The sequence below is a fragment of the Neolamprologus brichardi genome, chromosome 13 (genome assembly GCF_056152115.1).
Source record: "Neolamprologus brichardi isolate AB-2024 chromosome 13, ASM5615211v1, whole genome shotgun sequence".
Taxonomy (NCBI): domain Eukaryota; kingdom Metazoa; phylum Chordata; class Actinopteri; order Cichliformes; family Cichlidae; genus Neolamprologus; species Neolamprologus brichardi.
In genome coordinates this window covers 17,621,750-17,641,995 of record NC_142116.1, presented here as the reverse complement: position 1 = coordinate 17,641,995, position 20,246 = coordinate 17,621,750, and the positions used below count along the sequence as shown (strand labels likewise).

Below are 20,246 nucleotides of genomic sequence, written 5' to 3'. Positions count from 1 at the left end.
ATGTCGAAGGAGCGCGCTCAGTATTTTTCGGCAGCAGAGCAAGAACTCTTGATTGAGGGATTTCAAGAGTTTCAGAGTTTAATTAAAACGCAAGGGAACACTGCAAAGGCTGCAAAAGCAAGGAGAGAGGGCTGGCAGAAAGTTGCTGACAAATTAAACTCGTAAGTAATTTATTATATTATATTACATTATATCATATTATATTATCCATCCATCCATTCGCTTCCGCTTATCCTTTTCAGGGTCGCGGGGGGCGCTGGAGCCTATCCCAGCTGTCATAGGGCGAGAGGCGGGGTACACCCTGGACAGGTCGCCAGTCTGTCGCAGGGCCAACACACAGGGACAGACAACCATTCGCACTCACATTCACTCACACATTCACACCTAGTGGCAATTTGGATTATCCAATTAACCTATCCCCACAAGCTGCATGTCTTGGGACGGTGGGAGGAAGCCGGAGTACCCGGAGGGAACCCACACAAACACGGGGAGAACATGCAAACTCCACACAGAAAGACCCCGGCCTGATGGTGGAATTGAACTCAGGACCTTCTTGCTGTGCGGCAACAGTGCTAACCACCGGGTGATTGAATTGATAAACTCTTTTGCAAGAATATCAGATTACTCAATTAACTGGTCAAAATCTACAGTCCTTCCTATTAATTGCTGCTTCCATAATTCCTCTTCTACTCCACTGCAATCGGGAAATATAAAATATTTAGGTATTAATATTTCTCCCAAGCTTGCAGATCTAACTAAATTAAACCATACCCCACTTTTAAAGAAAGTAGAAGGTGATCTGGCTAGATGGAAATGTCTACCCATATCACTCATGGGAAGGGTTGCTGCTATAAAAATTATGGTATTACCAAAAATAAATTATTTATTCTCAATGATCCCAACTAAACCGCCGCAAGATTGGTTCAGATCTCTAGATTCATATATGTCCAAATTCCTTTGGAAAAATAAGCCCCCACGTATAAGCTTAAAAACACTACAAAAGACCAAGGATAAAGGAGAATTAGAACTACCTAACTTTCAGCACTACTTCTTAGCCAACAGGCTTCAGTTTATCTCAGGATGGCTAAAACATACCCTTTTAGATGAACCTTGGCTAGATGTAGAACAAGCACTTTGCAATAATCTAGAGATTTCAGATCTACCATTTATCAGCTCAAACATTCAACGACATGAATGCTTCAAAAGCATCAACATCAGCTCTTCTCTGACAGCATGGTGGGAGTTTCTGAAGTTGACAGAGTCTTCATTAATCCCATGCAAACGTACACCTATCTGGAACAACCCTGACATATTACAAAACAATAATATGATAAACTTTTCAGATTGGAATGGAAAAGGAATCAAATATGTAGAACATATACTAGAAGGAACAGAATTTATTTCATTTGACAGACTAGTTACACAATATGGGATCAACAAGAAAAGATTTTTAGAATATCAACAAATTAAATCCATAATAAAAAAGAAATTTAAACCGGGTCAAGTTGAACTACAAACACCACCAAGTGTGGTTCAATTTTTTACTCTTAAAACCCCCAAATTACTATCCAAAATATACAGAATGCTTTCTAAAACAGATGAATCAATATCACTTCCTATTGCAAAATGGGAAGCGGATTTATCAGTTAACTTAGACCAAAACTTCTGGTCTCAGATTTGCTTAAAAACCTTTCATCTAATCAAAAATCCCAGTCTTCAATTAATTCAATACAAAATACTACATAGAGTGCACTATACAGGTCATCGGATGTTCAAGATGGGCTTTGCATCTACCAACAACTGCTCACACTGCCAAACCAATTCACCGGACAATTATATCCATGCTCTTTGGTTCTGTCCACCAGTTCAGAAGTTTTGGCGCGAGATATGTGAAGACTTATCAAAGTGTCTGAAATGTAACATTCCAACTTCCCCCTTAGTGTGTTTGTTGGGCAGCTTAGATAATGTCACTTCAGAAAAGAATATAGCCCATATGGTTTTCACTGCCCTATGCATAGCCAAGAAAACAGTCCTCATGAACTGGAAAAATAAAAACAATCTTAATTCTAACCAATATAGAAATTATCTATTAGATTACATTAGTCTTGATACAGCCTCTGCCACCACATCAGATCAATCGCTCTGGGCTCCTCTGATCAGCTCCATCACCTAGTGGGGGTGGGGGGTCATATTTTGGTCTCGCCTTCACTGTTGTGATTGGTGTGGGGGTAGGGTCAGGCTTAGGGCGTCGGGGGGTTCCCCGGGAGCATCTTCCTTGGGGGGCTCAACCCGGGGTAGCGGTCATGGCCAATTAGGGGCTCTGTTGGCTCTTAGGTGACGGTTTCCTCGTGGCTACGTGCAGCGGGGCTAGGTGAGGGTCTGTGCTGACGGACGGGGGTTACTGACCTGGTAGCCTGGCTGCCCCTGGGTGGGTCCAGGACGGGCGTGAGGTTCTGGGGGCGCTCCGGCTCTGGCCTGGGGCCCTGGCCGGGCCTCGGGGGGCCTGGGTCCTGGTTGGTGTGTTGCCGGGGTTGTGGGCCGGTGGGTATATGGGGGCCCACCACTGGCGCGGGGTGCCGCCGGTGCGCCGAGCCACCTGGGGGGCTCTTCAACTGGTGGGGGGGGGGGGGGGGGGGGGGGTTGTCACATCTTGCAGGAGCTTTCCTCTCTCAGGAACTCTCTCTGCAAGGGGGGGAGATACAGGAGAGGTGGAGGAAGATCTCAGCCTGGGCGTCTATTGTCTTATGTAGTCTGGAAGATGAGTGGATGATGGGGTGGGTGCAGTTTTCTCTGTGGTGGGGTTGGGTGGACTGCCCCGGGCTCTGTGGGGCCGGGCGGCGCCGCTGCACTGGGCCCCGGTTCGGATGGGCCTGGGCCCCCCTTCCCTGGCGGGTCGCGGAGTATGGGGGTGCCTACTGGGGTCAGCGGGGGAGCTGGCCCCAGGGAGGGGTCACTTGCCCCTCCCTTCCTTCCCTCCCCATCTCCAGCTGCCTCCCTCTTCCCGCTCCACCACAACCACCCACACATGCAGGGCCTTGGAGTAGGGGTGTGTCACCAGGGTGCAGAGGAGGTAACCCCCCCCTCTGTCCCCTTCTGGCTGCCTCTGCCTCAATTTTATCCCGCAACTTAGACATTCACATTACTCACACTCTCATTACACATACATATAGGATCTTGGGGGTGGGCACGCTACACGGAATCCCAATTACCATCAGGGTGTACACCTCACCCCTGGCGTCGTTGCCCACCTCTCAATTTTAAATACACGTAGACATTGAGGGCTAGCAGGAGGGACTATGCGCTTACCTGCTGCTCTCTGGCAGGTAGCTCCATGCCCTCCTGGGTTTTAAATGCACCTTAGAACACACATACATCAACACTACAATGAGCGGGTGGAGGGAGGTTAGGAGTCTTCTCTCACCCTCGTTCTCTGCGGTCTGCTGGAGCAGGGGGGCTAGGAGGAGGAGTTGGCCGTCCGACTGGGGTCCGGAATGTGGGGCCTCCCTGCTGCTGCGGAGTCGGGGCGGTCTGCTTCTCCCCACCGCAGGGAAAAAGGGTAACACAACCTGGGTCTGGGTGCAGTTCCCCCCTCCAGGGGCAAGGGTACCTAGACCCGGTTCGTAGAGTACGCTTGGGGAGTGTGATTGTGTGTACAGCGTCTCTTTATGTCTGTCTCCACGTTGGTTAAGTGTGGAGTAAGTGCATATGAGAGCATGAGGGTGGGAATGGATGTTTGTATCTGTGTGTGCCTGTATGTCTGTGTCCATATGTCAGGTTGGGTATCAGACGCCACCTCTCTGAGGACAGCTCAGGCCCTCCAAGGTTTGGAGGCCTATCTCCCCCCACCACTTCCCCTGCCGGGGGCGGACTCCCTCAGACATCGGTGCGTTGGTGGTTCTTTGTGTCCGGGGGTGGGCGTCCGGGTACACACCGGCTCACTCCTTGGCGGCTGCTTATCGGGGCCTGGAGCCTGGGGCTCGCTTGGGCCACTTCGGAGGTGGGGTGCCCCCGGCCTCTCGGCCTGGGGCTCGGTCACTCAGGCACAGCTGGCTGCCGGCGGAGCTCACGGGCACGTCGCTGCAACCCCCCCTGGCTTCTGCTCCGTGGCTGCTGGGTGACCCCTCATCTGGGACTCTCCTCAGCTCTTTCTGGGACAGTGGCACGGCTGCCCCTCTGTTGGTCTTCCTTGGTCTCTTGTGTTCTGGGGGCCTCTGGATGTCTGGAGTTTTGATCTCCTCCATACCTGCTTCATGCCCTGGAGGACGGGGCAGTGGCCCCCCACACCCTCTAGCAGATCATTACATGAAGGAACCTTTTAAGAAAACAAGCGCGTCCATGCTCACAGGTGTACACACGGGTGATCACACACACAAACTACACCCTTTTTGGCTCCTACCTCAATGCACACTGTGCTGTCGATCTTACGTGCTGCACAATAATGTTTAATATTTAGTATTTACTGTCATATTCCCATATATCATTGTGATGTTGTTTATTGTATTACTCTCGTTTTCTTCTGCTTGTTTTCTTTTTTCTTTCTCAACAGGTGATCCAGGTGATCGATATATGTATTTTTTTTTTTTTTTTTTTTGCTTATTCTATTGGTTTTTGTTTTTTGCCCTTCTCCCCCGTCCCTCTTCTCAACTGTTTTTCTTTCCCTCTTTCTTTCTCCCTTTTCTTTCCCCCAGTCAAGTCTGTCCCGTATTCAGCAAGTGAAAATAAAATAAAGAATAAAAGGTGAATCAAATGGACCATTACGGCAAAGCTGAGATGGTCAATTTGGTAAAGAAAATCCGTTGGGCATCTTTCTTCGCCTTTAGACAATAATTCTGATGGCAAAAGAGCCAAACGGGACAGGCAAAAAAAAAAAAAAAAAAAAAAAAAACAGTGCTAACCACCGTGCCACCGTGCTGCCCATATTATATTATATTATATTATATCATATTATATTATATTACATTATGTCCTCTTTCACATTAGAGCCACAACAGGACCCACTAGAACATGGGAACAAGTAAAAGTGAAATATAAGAATATTCTACAGAATGGTAATATTTATCACTTATATTGCTTTTAGTCTCTTGAAAAGAGACCCTGAAATAATCTGTTTGTTTGTTTATAACAGCAACCAAGAAAAGGGCAGAGCAAAACAAGACAGGTGGTGGTCCTGCACCCCCTCGTCACACCCCGGCAGAGGAGCTGGCCCTAGGGTTGAATGCCACCAGACCCATTGTTGAGGGCATCCCTGGGGGCAGCTCTTCCTTAGACCAGCAGCCGGGGTGCAGTAGCAGCAGCACCTTCATAACTGGTAAATGAGCTCATAATTCTATTTGTACAATGTAAAATATTTGGTTGTTGCCTTAATTAAAATGTTTTTTGTACTTTGACATTTATTGACATTGTGGGTTTTTTTGTGTGTAGTTTTACATAACACTCCATCACTTTTACCTGTTCCCATGCAAGGGGTGACTGAAGCATGCACAGTAAGTTGGGAGATTATATATATATATATATATATATATATATATATATATATATATATATATATATATATATATATATATATATATATATATATATATATATATATATATAATCTTTTTTTTTTTTATTATTTAGACCAATAGGCTGTACCACATCCCTTTGTAACACCATTTTGTTTCCATTGCACAGGACAGTGAAGCAACCCTGTCAGATGACTGTGGTTTGGAGGAGGTCCCTGTAAGTGCATGCATAATTTGGCCTGAATTTGTATCTACTTGTGTACTTCTATGTGTTTCTGACTGCAGTATGATTTGCAGGCAAAGAGGCCGGCAGAGAGGCCTGATACAGAGGTGGGCAGTCTTGTAATTAATTTTACTTCCTATATGACATGTATTGACCATTAAATGTTGTCTCTACAATTGAAACAGGGTGACATTCGTTTGCTCTATAAGAGAAGTCTCCAGCAAAAAATGGAGTATACTGAGCTAAAGAAACAAAAGCTTCTAAGTGAAATCGAACTTCAAGCTCTAATGAGGCAAAAAGTTCAACTAGAAATCGAGTTGCTTCAAAAGGAACTTCAGAGTAAGTAAAAATACACTTTCATACAGAGCACTATTGATGACCTTGCGTGATACAGTATATATGATTTTTTTCCTGGCAAATGATGACTGGCTTTTTTTTTTTTGATGAGACGGAAAAAGATGCTCAAATAAATTTCAATGAAAAATATGTTTTGTCATGTTTTTAATATTCGAAATTGTGTTGCACAATTCTGTCCCGTGCAGCTCTGCCACTAGGTTGGTCCAAGTGCACTGGCTGGAGGTCATCATCAGGCTGCACCTCCACCACAGGAGTCCTCTCCTTTCTGATGGTGGCAATGTTGTGCAGTACGGCACATGCAACAATAATGTCACATGCCCTGTCAGGTGCAACCCTCACACTTTTCAGACACTGAAATCTTCCCTTTATTTGCCCAAAGGTCATTTCAATGCGTGCCCTTGTCCTGGCTAGAGCTGCATTGTAGCGGGTTTGTGGGCAATGTTGGGGTCAGGGAACGGTGTCATGAAGTACTGCCTGCATGCATAACCCCTGTCTCCAAGGAGAAACCCATTGTAGGCCCCTGTGTAATGGAGAAATGCTGTTATGTTAGGCCCAAAATAAGTATGAAATATCAAAATAAGTCTCTTTTTCTTACCACGCTCAAATAATGTGCATAACCCTGACTCTCTGAAAATTCTTGAGTCATGCACTGATCCGGGCCATTTAGCTTCCACATTTGTAATATGGCACATAGAGTCACACACCATCTAAGAGATTTAATTATATGTGAACACACTCCTTTTAATTATATAATACCATCTAAAATATTAGTATTACTCACCTGCACATTTATACTGTGAACCCCCTTTCGATTGACAAAATCCCCTTCATTGGGGCCTGGGGGGGCCTTGATCGCAATGTGTGTGCAGTCTATGGTACCAATCACATTAGGGAAGCCTGCGGACAATCGAGCTATAGTTACAGACATAGGTCATGATTGCATCACATTCATTATCGAATTTAATGTACCTGCAATAGAAAAAAAGCCCTGTTTGACAACCTGTGGTCTTAAGTGGCTTGGAAAAACCACAAACACACCCAGGAAATGCTTGAGTGCCAGGTATACTTTGCGAATGGAACGGCAGACAGCACTTTTGCCAAAACTCTCCTTATCAATCTTGCACCTTCCGCAATGGGTTGCTCGCGTACAAACGGACAGGACATGGCTGCGACAGACGTCCCAAATCCACCTTCGCTTTTATAGCCGTGGTCTCTCATCTTGATTACACGAAGTAATTTACTATTACTACTCTAAAATATGAATTACATCTGAAATAATCAAATACATGAAATAGAATGATTAATAGTACATTTCCCTTTTTTTTAGGAATTGACCTGTATGTATCTGTATGAAATCAATAAAAGAATCAAATACTGCATTATCTTTAGTTACATTGATAATATTTATTTATGGAAAAACAGTGGAAAAATATCGCTGTTGCTTTCGTATAAATGAAGCGGACATGCCTGAGTGGCTGCGATCTAATCCTGTTTACATAAAGTAAGCCTGTTCCCAAGCAGGTTTACGCTTATGGATCTGTTGCTATGACAGCAAGTCCCGGATGAGCTTCGGAAAACCGAACGATCCAAGATCAAATCGTCAACAATCAAATCCAGCTAACTTACTTAGCGAGGTACGAAGAACGGACCCCAGGGGTGGGATTCTATTGGTGCTGCAAGGCTGTAACTCAGGATGTGGGTCAGGTCCTCTACTAATCAGAAGATAGGTGGTTCAGTCGCTGCCAAAGTATCCCTGGAGCAAGATACTGAACCCCAAGTTCCTCTCCAATGCGTTTATCACAGTGTGAATTCTAGATAGAAAACACTTAGGTAAACCAAAAAGTGTGTGTGTAGATGGGTAAATGAGGCATGTTATATAATGTGCACTGAGAGATTCTCAAGGCAGCCGAGAGATGCAATCTCTCCAGCGAGTCCTGGGTGTGCCCTGGGGCCTCCTCCTAGTAGAACATACCCAAAATGCCTTATCTAAAAGGCATCCTACACAGATGCCCAGATCCTATCAACTGGCTCCTTTTGAAGTGTGAGATCATCTTGTGAGACAATGGAACAAAGTGCAGCCAGCGTCCAAAGAAGAGCTTTGAATGTCCTTTAAAAAGACTGGTGAACTATTCCTAAAATAGTTCAGTTGGTTATACAGACTTTCAAGTTCATTAGACTTGTACAAACTCTGTCCTTGCCTGTGCTGTATTTCCATTTCTGTTTGCATGTCTTAATAAATGGTTGCACTTAATTCTCATTTACCTAGTGAAATATAAAGAAATGAGGGGTTGCTCAAGACTTGCACAGTACAGCCTCTTACAGATATTGTATCTATACACTTTCTAGTCATATATGGCAAAACATAGAGTTATAATATCGTGATATTTTCTTAATCTAAAACTTTGCTTTTATATCCTGCCCATCAATGAAAGGGAGGGCAAAGGGGTCGATATGCTGAAGCTTTTACTGATAACAGAAACTGAGAGAAACTAATGGGGAGAGATGTGGGAAGCTAAGACTTACATATTATGTGCATTTTTCTGTAGTCTAAAAAAGAAAAACACATTCAAACAGTGTAGCTGAATTTGATGGAAATTGAAGACTAATTTTTAATTTAAAGGCACTCTACAGCACACAAATCAGTGCCACTCAAGTACATTTTACAGTTAAATATGATGTCAGCTGATGGCACTTATTTTAAACCTTTTTTCTTGTGTTTTTTTGTTTATTGTTTCCAAATCACTGAATCACATTCCCTTCCCCATCCCAAATCCACCTAGCCCTAACCTCCCACAGTAATGAAGGAAAAACTTCTCATTTGTGGTTTTCCTTTCTTCAAAACAATGTCTCCACACTGTGTCTAACTCAAACAAAATGCATTGTTCTTCAGCTTGTTAGATAGCACTGAATCAAAGCCCCACACTGGCATTCAGATGTCAGTGAGAAAGTCCATTTTCATGAGGCCGTGCTAACACCCGCAGTTCCTAATTTTTTCCCCCGTTGTGTTCACATTCAGTGCATGGTCATGTCTGCACTGCAGCTTTCTCTTTTCACTGTCAGTGAGTTTATCGTTAAAAAGTAAAAGTAAAATTAAGTACATGACAGAAAAGCAATATGGCTGCATTCTTACTAGAAATTGCTTGAAAAACAAAGCATCCCCTTTTTTGAACATTAAAGTACTCATTAGCATTCGTGCATAATGCCTAACAAAAGATTTCCCACTGCCATCTCAAAACTGTTTCCTGGAAACAAGTACAAACACAGAGCCACCCTCAGCACTATTTCAGTGGAATTAAGTAAAGCTAAGGTGCTGAAAGGAACTATAGAAACTTTTGTACCTTAGAAGTGCACAGTGTGCCATTTGACCATGCTGTATATGACAGCTGTTTTGGTTTGGGGTTGAAAACGATTATCACCTTCTTTATTTTCTGCTACCCACAAAAGTATGAAGAAGACAGAATCTCAGTGAACTTAAATTTTAGTATCCATTTATTAGCTAACAACAAATAGCTAACAACACAGCTATTTTTGTTAGCTATTTCATGGATCGTGGGACATTTAATATTGCTGACTTCTTACAAGACTGTAGCAAACCACATGTTCATTTCTGATGGTCCAATGTCAAATATGTAGAGAATTGTTTGAACAGAGTTTTGTTATTACTGAAGAAACTCCAGAGAAATTGTTGCTGCTGGTGCAACTGGTTGATTGCAATGACTGGTGGGGGGGTGGAGTTGAAAATGTGCAATTTTTAAAAAACATACTTGTTCCATGTATACAGAATGAAAAGCACAGACAGTGGCTTCAGTGTGGCTCTGTTTTGATTTTTCTCTTCTTAATGTTTAAACTTCACTCTTCTTTACAAGTGACTGCCACACTAACAACAGCAGAACAAGAGTAGCCCACAGACCAGTTGCCTTTATCTGGCAACAGATGCTCTCTGCAGGTAGACAGTCTGTCTATAGATCCCTACTGTCTGTCACCATGCTGTCAATGGAAACCCATTTTCAGCCCATCACTGTCAAGGATCTTTGTTCTGTCTGCTGGAATTTATCTTATGCTGGTTTCTTAACACTCGTAACTCAAAAGGCTGACTAAACTCGCCAAAGTGACAAAGCATTTGACAGGTTTAAAAAATATTTAAAAAGCTAAATAGAATGTTTTCATTTTGAAAATCTAAAAGCTTAAAGCATGCAAGTAAATTTCCATAAGTGAAGACTTTAATCCAAAAATCAGTGATCTTTTTTAATGAACACACAGTTTTTATTTTTAAAAACATTAAAACATCTTGAAAATGTGTAATATGTAACTGGAGGATTTATTTAAGTTCCCATAACTATCCTGGGGCTTTTATTTTGAAAATCACACAACAAAATAACTGTAGCTGTATGTGCAAACTGAGAAGTTGTACTTTGAGAAGTCCATACATTTTAAATCACACTGGTCTCCCGATCAACCAATGGCTTTTATTTTGAAAATACAACACACCTGGTTCTTCCTGTTAGCTACTAACAGGAAGAACCAACAGACAACAGACAACTGGGACTGTTGTCTGTTGTACATCAGTATGTGTCATGAGAAAGCAGCAGACAGCTTTAAAATTGTGTGCGCGTCCGTGTTTTACTTTACTACTGCCAGCAGGGCGCTGTAGGCTGAAGTCAAACACAAGGTGAGCATTTAATGCTGATAAGACCAGAGATTAACAAAGTTCAAAATCCAAAGATTAACAAAGACCAAAGCTAGGTATACAAATCCATGAAGCACAATAAACTACTTCAAGAGAACAAGCAGCTTCGTGGAAAATGTGACAAAGGTGAGACGAGCAAATCTCTACCGAAAAAAAAACAGGAAATAAAAAAAACTGAACAGGGGATAACAAGTCGACACAGGGAGGACAGACAGGCAGGGTAACACAAATGAAACTGAAGGAAAAGAATGAAAACAACTCTTATAAATAACAAGCTAAGGACTAACCAAAACTTACAGAAAGAAAACCTAAAATAAAAGACTTGAACAATAAGCTAAATGTATACAGGAGCCGCTCGGAAATATAATACATAAAACATATATATTCATAAAAGTATAAACAACACTGGTAATCTAATTTTTCAAAAGAAACAAAGGGCAAACCCAAACATGAATCATACACAAAAAGAACAAAGAACTCTCAAAAACATTTAAAAAGACCCAGGACCATGACAGAATGGCAGCTTACATACTGTACTTACCTACATACATACATGCTGTTACAATTTGTCTTAAAACAGAGTATAAATTATATCATTGACTCAAAACATGTGTTTGTATTTTCTGTACTTTCATCGCCAAAGGAGACGGTCACAGACTGTCAGCGACACCACAGATATAACAGATAGATGGCTAGATAGCTTTAAATACACTGAAATGTGTATAATTTCAAACATGGCCTTATAATCAGACTCAAGCATTTGCCTGGGAGACAGAGAGGTATTTGGTGCGATTGCACAAGACAAATATCAGCCAATCACAGGGTTGATATTTGGGCGAGAAAGGATATTGAAATTAACCATTTAGATAGAAATATTAAACTGAATCAATTTTTCAGCCGTCCATTGCTTATATCTGGAATGCAGCCCAGGCTAAGGGTACAAATCATCTAGAATTAAGTTGAGTTTCCAAAGCATTTTATTTGAAATTACAATGTAATTATATTTACTTGAAAATGTGTAGATACATACTTGTATCCTTTTTTGGGGGGATAACAGCCTGTAGTTGTTTGCCAAACTTTTCAACAAGTCTCACTCATGTCTCCTGAGCAATCCCGGCCCATTTTTCTCTTTCAGATTTGATGGTTTTCTGACATGGACCTTGGTCTTCAGTTCACCCCGCAGATTTTCAGTGGGCTCAATCAAGTCAGGACTGTGTGCAGGCCAGTCAGTAAGGTTCACTTTGGTCTTATTCTCTTCTTCCTGATAAAATGTTGACAAAACAAATTTCATAGGGGTCTCATAATTTTGTACTCTACTCTAGACTAATGGAGTAATAATTAATGTTATCATAGGAAAGTAGAAATACCTAAACTGTAATTCATGTTATACGCAGAGCCTCTGTGTTATTTAGTTATTTCCCCATTTTACACTGTAAATATGTTGTAATTGTATTATGTGGCTTAAACCTTGCCTTTTAAACATTTTGATTATGAGTTATATTGCCATGCAACATTGCTGTTTCACTATTCAGTTGCCCTGCTATTTTTAGCACTTTGCACTCAAAAACACTTTTCCACATTAAAAATTATGTGTGATTCTGTTCTCTAGGCATATGAGAGTGTATGGTGGACAGATAAAGAGATACTATTAGTAAGCATGGAAACACGCCTGGCTTGTTATGAGTAAAGTGGTTCATCGGCAGCTGACTACCCAATTTGTATCTGCAGCTGGTGGAGGCCACAACCACTCCATGGTAACTTGATAAATAAAAATAATAAAATTTTGTCTACTCCAAATCCTGCTTCTTCTCCAATGTTTATTGCCTAGCTCCTCAATGGTGTCATTCCAACATTTTTGGACTGTGCATTTTAAATAGTTCACTACTTTTAATAAGGCATGGGGATGCAATAATGACCGTAGTTGGAAAATCATCTAAAAGAAGAAAGCAAAAATAAGAGACTAAACTGAACAAACTGAACAAAAAATTGTTAAACATATTCATAATTAATAAGAACACTGCATTGTTATTTGTGTTGTGGCAAATATATATATATTCTGTTGGAGTCTTTCTTCAAAAAAGTCAATTTTTTGTAGTTTACTTGCAGTCATTTTTATTTTTGGTTGATGGCTGAACAGTATTTGTGAAAGAAAACATCTAGTTAGACTTAGCTCTATCTTTATAAGAGTCACAGTTGGCAGCATGGTGGCACAGTGGATAGCGCTGTTGCCTCACGGCACCTCCATCATCAGTCCAGGCTCTTTCTGAATGGCGTTCACATGTTTGTGTGGGCTCGCACCAGGTACTCCAGCTTCCCCACACAGTCTAAAAACATGCAGTTACCTGGGTTAATCTAACCGGTGATTCTAAATTGCCCATAGGTGTGAATGTGAGCGTAAATGATTCTCTGCCTCTCTGTGTTAGCCCTGCATGGCACACCTCAAGGTGCACCCCGCCTCCGGCCTGTGGTGGCTGGGATAGGCTCCAACATATCCCAGGGATCTGAAATTATGGTCTTACTAATAGATTTTGTTTCTGCTTTTCCCACTCTGTTGGTTAATTCATCCACTCTGACCCCGCCTTTCACTTGAATGAGTATTGATGGAGATTATTCAGAGTTTTGCAACAAATTGTGAAATGATTTGTAAAAAGTAATTAAACTAAAGTGCTAGCAGTCATAACACTGCCAAGCCATGTGTAGGAGGCTCCAAGGAAGAAAAATAATTTAAAAAAAGGAGTTTAGTTGATCATAATATTGTCATAGCTTCTGCTAAGGCCATGCTAAAGACTCATTGGCTGGACACGCTGGAAGAAAGTTCAAGGATTTTAATGATTTTAATGAACACTTCAAATTTATAAAGAGTAAGTATTTATCCTTATTCAGAAATCTCTGTTCCTTTGCAAGACAAAACAATGGTGTGCTTGGTTTCAACGTAACTTTATTCTTTCATGAGTTATTTACTCATGAAGTTTCTCTTTGTTCACAGCCATTGACATGTCAATGGCTGTGATATGCCATTGACATGTCAATGGCTGTGGGTCCATTCTTCATTATGGTAACCTCAAGGCCACTGGATATTTGAAATTGCTACATGATGATGTGTTTTCCTCTTTATGCACTGAAGCTGGCACGTTCCCTGAGTTTTTCCAGCAAGATGGTGCACCACCACATTATGGGTGCCAGGTCCGAGCATTCCTAGATGAACAGTTTCCTGGAAAGTGGATTGGTTGTCGTGGGCCAGTTGAATGGCCCCCAAGGTCTCCCGATCTGACCCCCTTAGACTTTCATCTTTGGGGTAATCTGAAGGCAATTGTCTATGGTGTGAAGATACGAGATGTGCAGCACCTGAAACTACGGATACTGGATGCCTGTGCTGGCATTTCTCCTGCGGTGTTGCTATTAGTGTGTGAAGAGTGGGAGAAGAGGGTTGCATTGACAATCACAACACAATGGGCAGCACATTAAACACATTTTATAAGTGGTCAGAAACCTGTAAATAAGTCATGAAAGAATAAAGTTACATTGAAACCAAGCACACCATTGTTTTTCTTGTGACATTACCAATAAGTTTGATGTGTCACATGGCCCTCTTCCTATTGAAAAAACAAAAGTTGTATCCAAGATGGCCGACTTCTAAATGGCCACCATGGTCACCACCCATCTTGAGGAGTTTGCCCCCTCACATATACTAATGTGTCACAAACAGGACTTTAATATCACCAACCATTCCCATGTTATTACGGTGTATCCATATAAATGGCCCACCCTGTACTTCCATTGTTTGCAACAATCTAACCAGGGGTTTTTAAATTTCATTCATCTTTTTATTTTATATCCATATATTGCTTTTCTGTAGCCAACTCTGAGCATTAAAGGTGATTGATCTAAATATCCGTAGTATCCATCCTAACACTAGCATTGATATCCAACCAATACTAGCTTTATAGCACTGATATCTTAATTCTCGCCTATAAGTTCAGAATGTAGACCAATGAATTGTGTTACTTTTACATACACTATGGAAGTGTCTGTAGAATGTGTTCAGAAATTATTAATCTCATAAATTATGACACACTGATCTCCCCTACTTAGGCTGCTTTTATAGATTAAAAGTATCAGTATTGGTATGGATATAGGTATTGGTGTGAAAATTTGCAGTATTGCACAGCACTGCTGAGCATCAGTATTATGGGAAGTATCATGCTGTCAGCAGATAAACTCTTTATCTCACAGCCTTGTTTTTTTCTGTCAAAACTATTTTTTAATCTAGTCACATTTTACCACATGTTTAAAAACCCCTATGCTTATGAAATAGAGAAAAAACACCAGTGCTTATGTGTGCTTATCATATTGATAAGACAACTTTAGATCTCATAATGTTTGCTATTTGAGCACACAGAATAGTTTTGTTTTGGGTTTTTTTTTGTCACAGAGGAAGCATCAATAGTTGCTCTTTTTGTAATTTGCAGCTTCATTGCCTGTTCATCTTGTGGTAATTTTCTTTTGGCAAGAACAGTCACATCCCTTTTTACTCACTTAATTAAGTTTAGAGAATAACATCCACTTGCTGTGACATTTGTGTTCACCTTGACATCATCTATCTCTAGTGAATGAAAAAGGAGAAAATATAGGATGATGCTGATGTATTTGCAGGACTATAGCACACAATATAGCCATAGTTTATATGCATGGGAGAAAATGAAGATTTAATGATGTATCAAAAGAATAAAAGGTGACAGATGTCTTAGCCTCTGGCTGATGACACAAGTGATATTTCAGGGACACCTCAAGATTCCCCATGCTCTGCCATTTGGGTTTTTAAAAGAATTGCCCTCAAGTGACTGCTAGCAGATGAATTTGTATTGAATTTTTGTGCACCTGAAATGCATTGACCTGGTGGTGACACCCCAAAAGAAAACAAATAAACATTTCAATCAATCAATCAATCAATCAATCAATCAAAGCTTTATTCGCCACATGCAGGTTGCCCTGCAGTGAAATGGGACCGCCCCCCCCCCCCGACCTTACACACACAACAGACATTACATGGGGATACAAGTCGGAGATCGGTAGCGTTACAGAAAAACACTAAAATATACACTACAGTGGGAAAGTACAAGAGGAAAAAAAGAGACCTCTACTCATGCTGTGCTTCCATGGTAGGACAGCATGAGAACAGGAAACAAAAAAACTCCTCTGCACAAAAAAGCACATAAATGTCCACAGCACAACATTGTGGAAAAACATGACAAGCCACAGGATTGGGTGGGGGGTGAGGAGTAATCCGAAGCGAACACAGCAGCCGCCCTGCACAGCGCTACCATTCCAGCGCGGCACACAGACCCGCCGTGTTCCCCCGCAGGAAACAAGCATTGTTCAGCATTAATATTTTATAAGTTGTCCCGTTTTATTGGTATATTAAACCCATTAAAGGGTATTTTTTTTTGTTCTATTAACAAGTTCTCCTCTCAGGAAAAGCAACTTATAGTCTGACCTGAGTGATTTACTTTGACATTTACAGAGGCTACTGTGTCCAGGCCACCATACTTTCTGTTGCAGTTTTCTTCGCTCTGTTCTTCATGCATGCTGGAGATAAATTTAATCTTCCTAGTCACGAGTTCATTATTTGCTCACAGTGATATATTATTTCTGTTTTTACAGTATAATAACATTTGTGTAAACATTGTGAATACCAACACAAGGGAGGATATCTAGTTTTACTGCTGGAATAAAGCCAGCAGGAAGTAAACAAGCTTTCTGTGGGGCACGCAAAAAAGCAAACAGTAATGTTTTATAGATATTCTTGGCAATCCTTTTGACAGCACATCAAAACATACAGCTCTCCACACATGACACATATCAAGGCTCTCTGAAATAATTTATGAGATCTTCTTCACGGCTGCTACCCACACTTGCACAACAGCAACCGAGATCTACAAACCAAATCAAAATTTTGTTGAGTTTTGGCTGCACCCTGCATTTCTGGATCAGCAAACAATACATGAGATGGATAAACTTCCAAGCCCTCACGTGAAGGTGATATGTTAAAAGTAGCTCTTTATATTTTGAATGCATAAGGCAATTTATAATTCCACAAAATTGTGAGAATATAATAATGTAATAGACACATTTTTATATATCATCTTGGACTCTATACTTTGGTTTTATATTTTAATTGCACATGTATGTAGTTTTGTGTCAATGGACTTTGCAGTATATTTTCACATTGTTAAAGCAGGTCCAAAAAAGCTCAATATGAAGTGTTTTTTTCTAAGGTTTGGGGCCACCATGGGTGGTCAGACTCAACTAAAGTTCAGCTGTCATTGATTCTGAACTGTGTGGAGCACCATTCTTGCCAAAGATACCCCCTCGTTTAATTTTATCATAATTATTCATATCATTTTAATACTCATTAAGTTGTTCAGTGACCCATCATGATTGCTGGATGGGGGCACTATTATCCAGCAGGACAGAAGCACTCAGAAGAACTTTTGTATTGATTTTCTTTGACATTGTCTCTGTAATGGGAGAAGTGAACCAAAACCATGTCAGAAAAAGGCTTCCACATCATAAAGCAGCTACTGGATTCATGCTCGCTGTAGGGGTCGAGGTTTTCCTCCCTAAATGTGCAATGCACTGAGCCTGTATCCTCACAGTCTATTGTTTCTCTCCGCTCCATTTTTGTAAAGCAATCTTTGTCATGTTGTCATGTTAGAGCAAGTGTCAATATTATCAGCTGACCTGAATAAAACTGTGTTGTGCCCATGATGGATGGCGTTCCTCTGTAGCTCAGCAGGGAATAATGACATACATTAGCAGGCAGTAACAGTAGTACACGGAGACCAATTTTCTTCTAATTTGATATAATTGGATCTAAAGCTTAATTTTGCCTCTACACTACAGTGGTCTTAGTCACAAACCAGAAATTTCCCCCAATCTCCCCACACACCTTTTTTCTTCTTTTTTTTTAAAAATAAATCAAGATAAAATCAATGTGAGGATCAATTTCAATGTAAAGAATATGAAGCATCTTAAGGGACATCTTCATTACACAAGAGAACAGCTAGCATCAGACTGAAAGGACACGTCTCTGTGTCCACACCGGCTGTCTATTTAATAAGTATTTAACATATAAAGGTTTCACTGGAGTCAGTCAAGCTGTGTGGGCAAGAAGTAAAATTTCAGTCTATTGCACTTCTCCACTGTCCACCACCATAGCCAAAGCTAATCTTCCTCTCTGAAAAGATGCTCTCAAATGGATGCTTTTATATATGAAAGCACATTTTTGTAAAAAGCACCCACCTTTTTTCTTTATGTGGGTAGGTCACCACTACCTTTCAGTCTGGCTGTCTGCGGAGCATTCGTCCACGGCTTTCAAAGATGTCTTTTACATTTGCAACCCTCATTGCATCCCTTTCTATTTATAGGGATAAATGTAGCTGCACATATTTAGTCATTTCTTCTTCTGCCAACATGTCTGTCTCATTTTAAATATTCATATTTTTAGTCACACTGGTGGTGCCTCCACGCCCGATAAATATCTCATAGAATACATTTCTAGACAAGATAAATCAGTGACCTTTAAAGAATCCAAGTTATGATTTAGGAGTGTGGGAATTTAAATCAGTTAGCAAGTCAACTAAAAACTCTTAGTGCCAGGACTTGGCCTTAATGTGAGAAGAAGTTATTTGTTTACAGTGAATAGAATAAAGTGCACTGTGTGGTTTGTAAGATTATTCAAAGTGCTATATAAAAGCCGGCTTATTCCATAGTCTGCATGTGTGCTGTCACTAAGTGTGCAGTAAGAGTTCAAACATTTTCTGTTCAGTGTAATTGCACACTTTTTTTCATGGTTATATTGTAGCCATGGGTTATTGGCATAAATAATTCATAATGTTATTCTAACACATTTATAGTTTTGATTACAGTAGAGCTATTTGCAGATGATTGAACCTCCCGTTTAATGCTGGAATCTCTGAAGCAGCTGTTTAAAATTAATTTCTAGTTATCAGAGTACAATATTCTCTTATTACCACATGTACAGTGTGCCGTCTGAATGAAAATGCTTTCAGGCCAGTATCTGGGAATCCATCTGGTTTCCGTAAAATTAAATAGGTGTGAGGATGCTGTCAACGAGACATGTATGTGTAGCAGAATGAATATTATATTTCAGTATTCCATTATTAATGACCCTTATTAGTCAGTCACATTATATGGTGCTACTATAAATCGTAGCTGCTATCTGAGTATCTTCCGTTAGCTCACTTGTTACTGTACGGCCTTCCATAACTGTTACAGGTGGGAGTCGCGCACATGTCGCTGCTGCCTCAGACTCAGTTGGTTTCATTTTTGTTGTTTGGTGCTATTCAAGTTTCTGTAGAGATCACCTGCAGATTATTTCCTTTGAAGCCTTCCAGCACTGTGAAGTCATCTGATCTAAATTGAAGATTTAATTTATTTTGTGTTTTTATATTGATATGTTTGATCTGTAGGTTCTCTTTTGTGTTACTGAGCTGGTAGGAGGCCCTTTTTCTAGCTGATGATCACCAGTGTGTTTCTGCATTCAGGTTAACCACAGAGGGTGCATTTGATTTTTGTTTTGGATACATTAACAACTTGTGTTGCTCTTTTATTTAGAAGCAGAAGGCCTAAAGTGGAGGTGACTGGGTGCCTTGGTGGTGGGGCCTTCTGTGTGCTGTGCTTATTTCTGCACCATTAGTTCAAGCTGCACCATAGTGTGTGTGTGTGTGTGTGTGTGAAGATGAGCTGCACGTAACATAAGTTGGTGATTTTCTGGACCTGACCTCATCTGGCATCCCATTCACCCAGTGGTAAGCAACGGCTTTACAGTACATATAAAATCGATTCCTGGGCTCTTTTATGTGATACATTTTAGATAAATAGCTGTCAATAAATAGTTTTTACACTAAACCACATCTCTCTCTCTCTCAAGTATAACTGACCTAATGGACCGATGGGCAGGAGGAGGAATACAGGAATACAGAAAGGTGGTGGACAGCTTCGTTGAGCAGTGTGAGCTAAACCACTTACAACTTAACATCACAAAGACAAAGGAACTGATTGTGGACTTTAGGAAGCATGCTCCTCCTCCTACCCCTGTCATCATCAGAGGAGCTGACGTGGAGGTTGCGGAGGATTACCGGTACCTGGGGGTGCACACTCACTGTAAACTGGACTGGTCCAAGAACACTGATGCTGTCTTCAAGAAAGGGTAGAGCCGGCTTTTTCTACTGAGGCGGCTCAGGTCCTTCAATGTCTGTAGGAAAATGTGAAGACAGCTGATGCCAACAGGCTGAACAAGCTGGTTAAAAGGCTAGTTCTGTCCTGGGTGTCAGACTGGAGAACTTGGTGGAGGGGTCTGAGAGGAGAATGCTAAAAAGCTTCTCAATATCACGAACAACTCTTCTGATCCCATGCATGCATCCATTTATGGTCCATCGGAGCACACGCAGCA

At 41.1% G+C, this 20,246-nt stretch overlaps 1 protein-coding gene across 1 annotated transcript; it reads left to right on the top strand.

The window, feature by feature from the left end:
- Nucleotides 1-20,007, top strand: LOC148099927 (uncharacterized). Its single transcript, XM_087850503.1, has 9 exons — nt 1-161; nt 4,981-5,048; nt 5,126-5,308; nt 5,422-5,483; nt 5,674-5,721; nt 5,802-5,834; nt 5,913-6,070; nt 6,270-6,410; nt 19,725-20,007. The coding sequence occupies exons 1-9, from the start codon at nt 1-3 to the stop codon at nt 20,005-20,007; spliced, it is 1,137 nt and encodes a 378-aa protein (XP_087706629.1).
- The last annotated feature ends 239 nt before the right edge of the window (nt 20,008-20,246 follow it).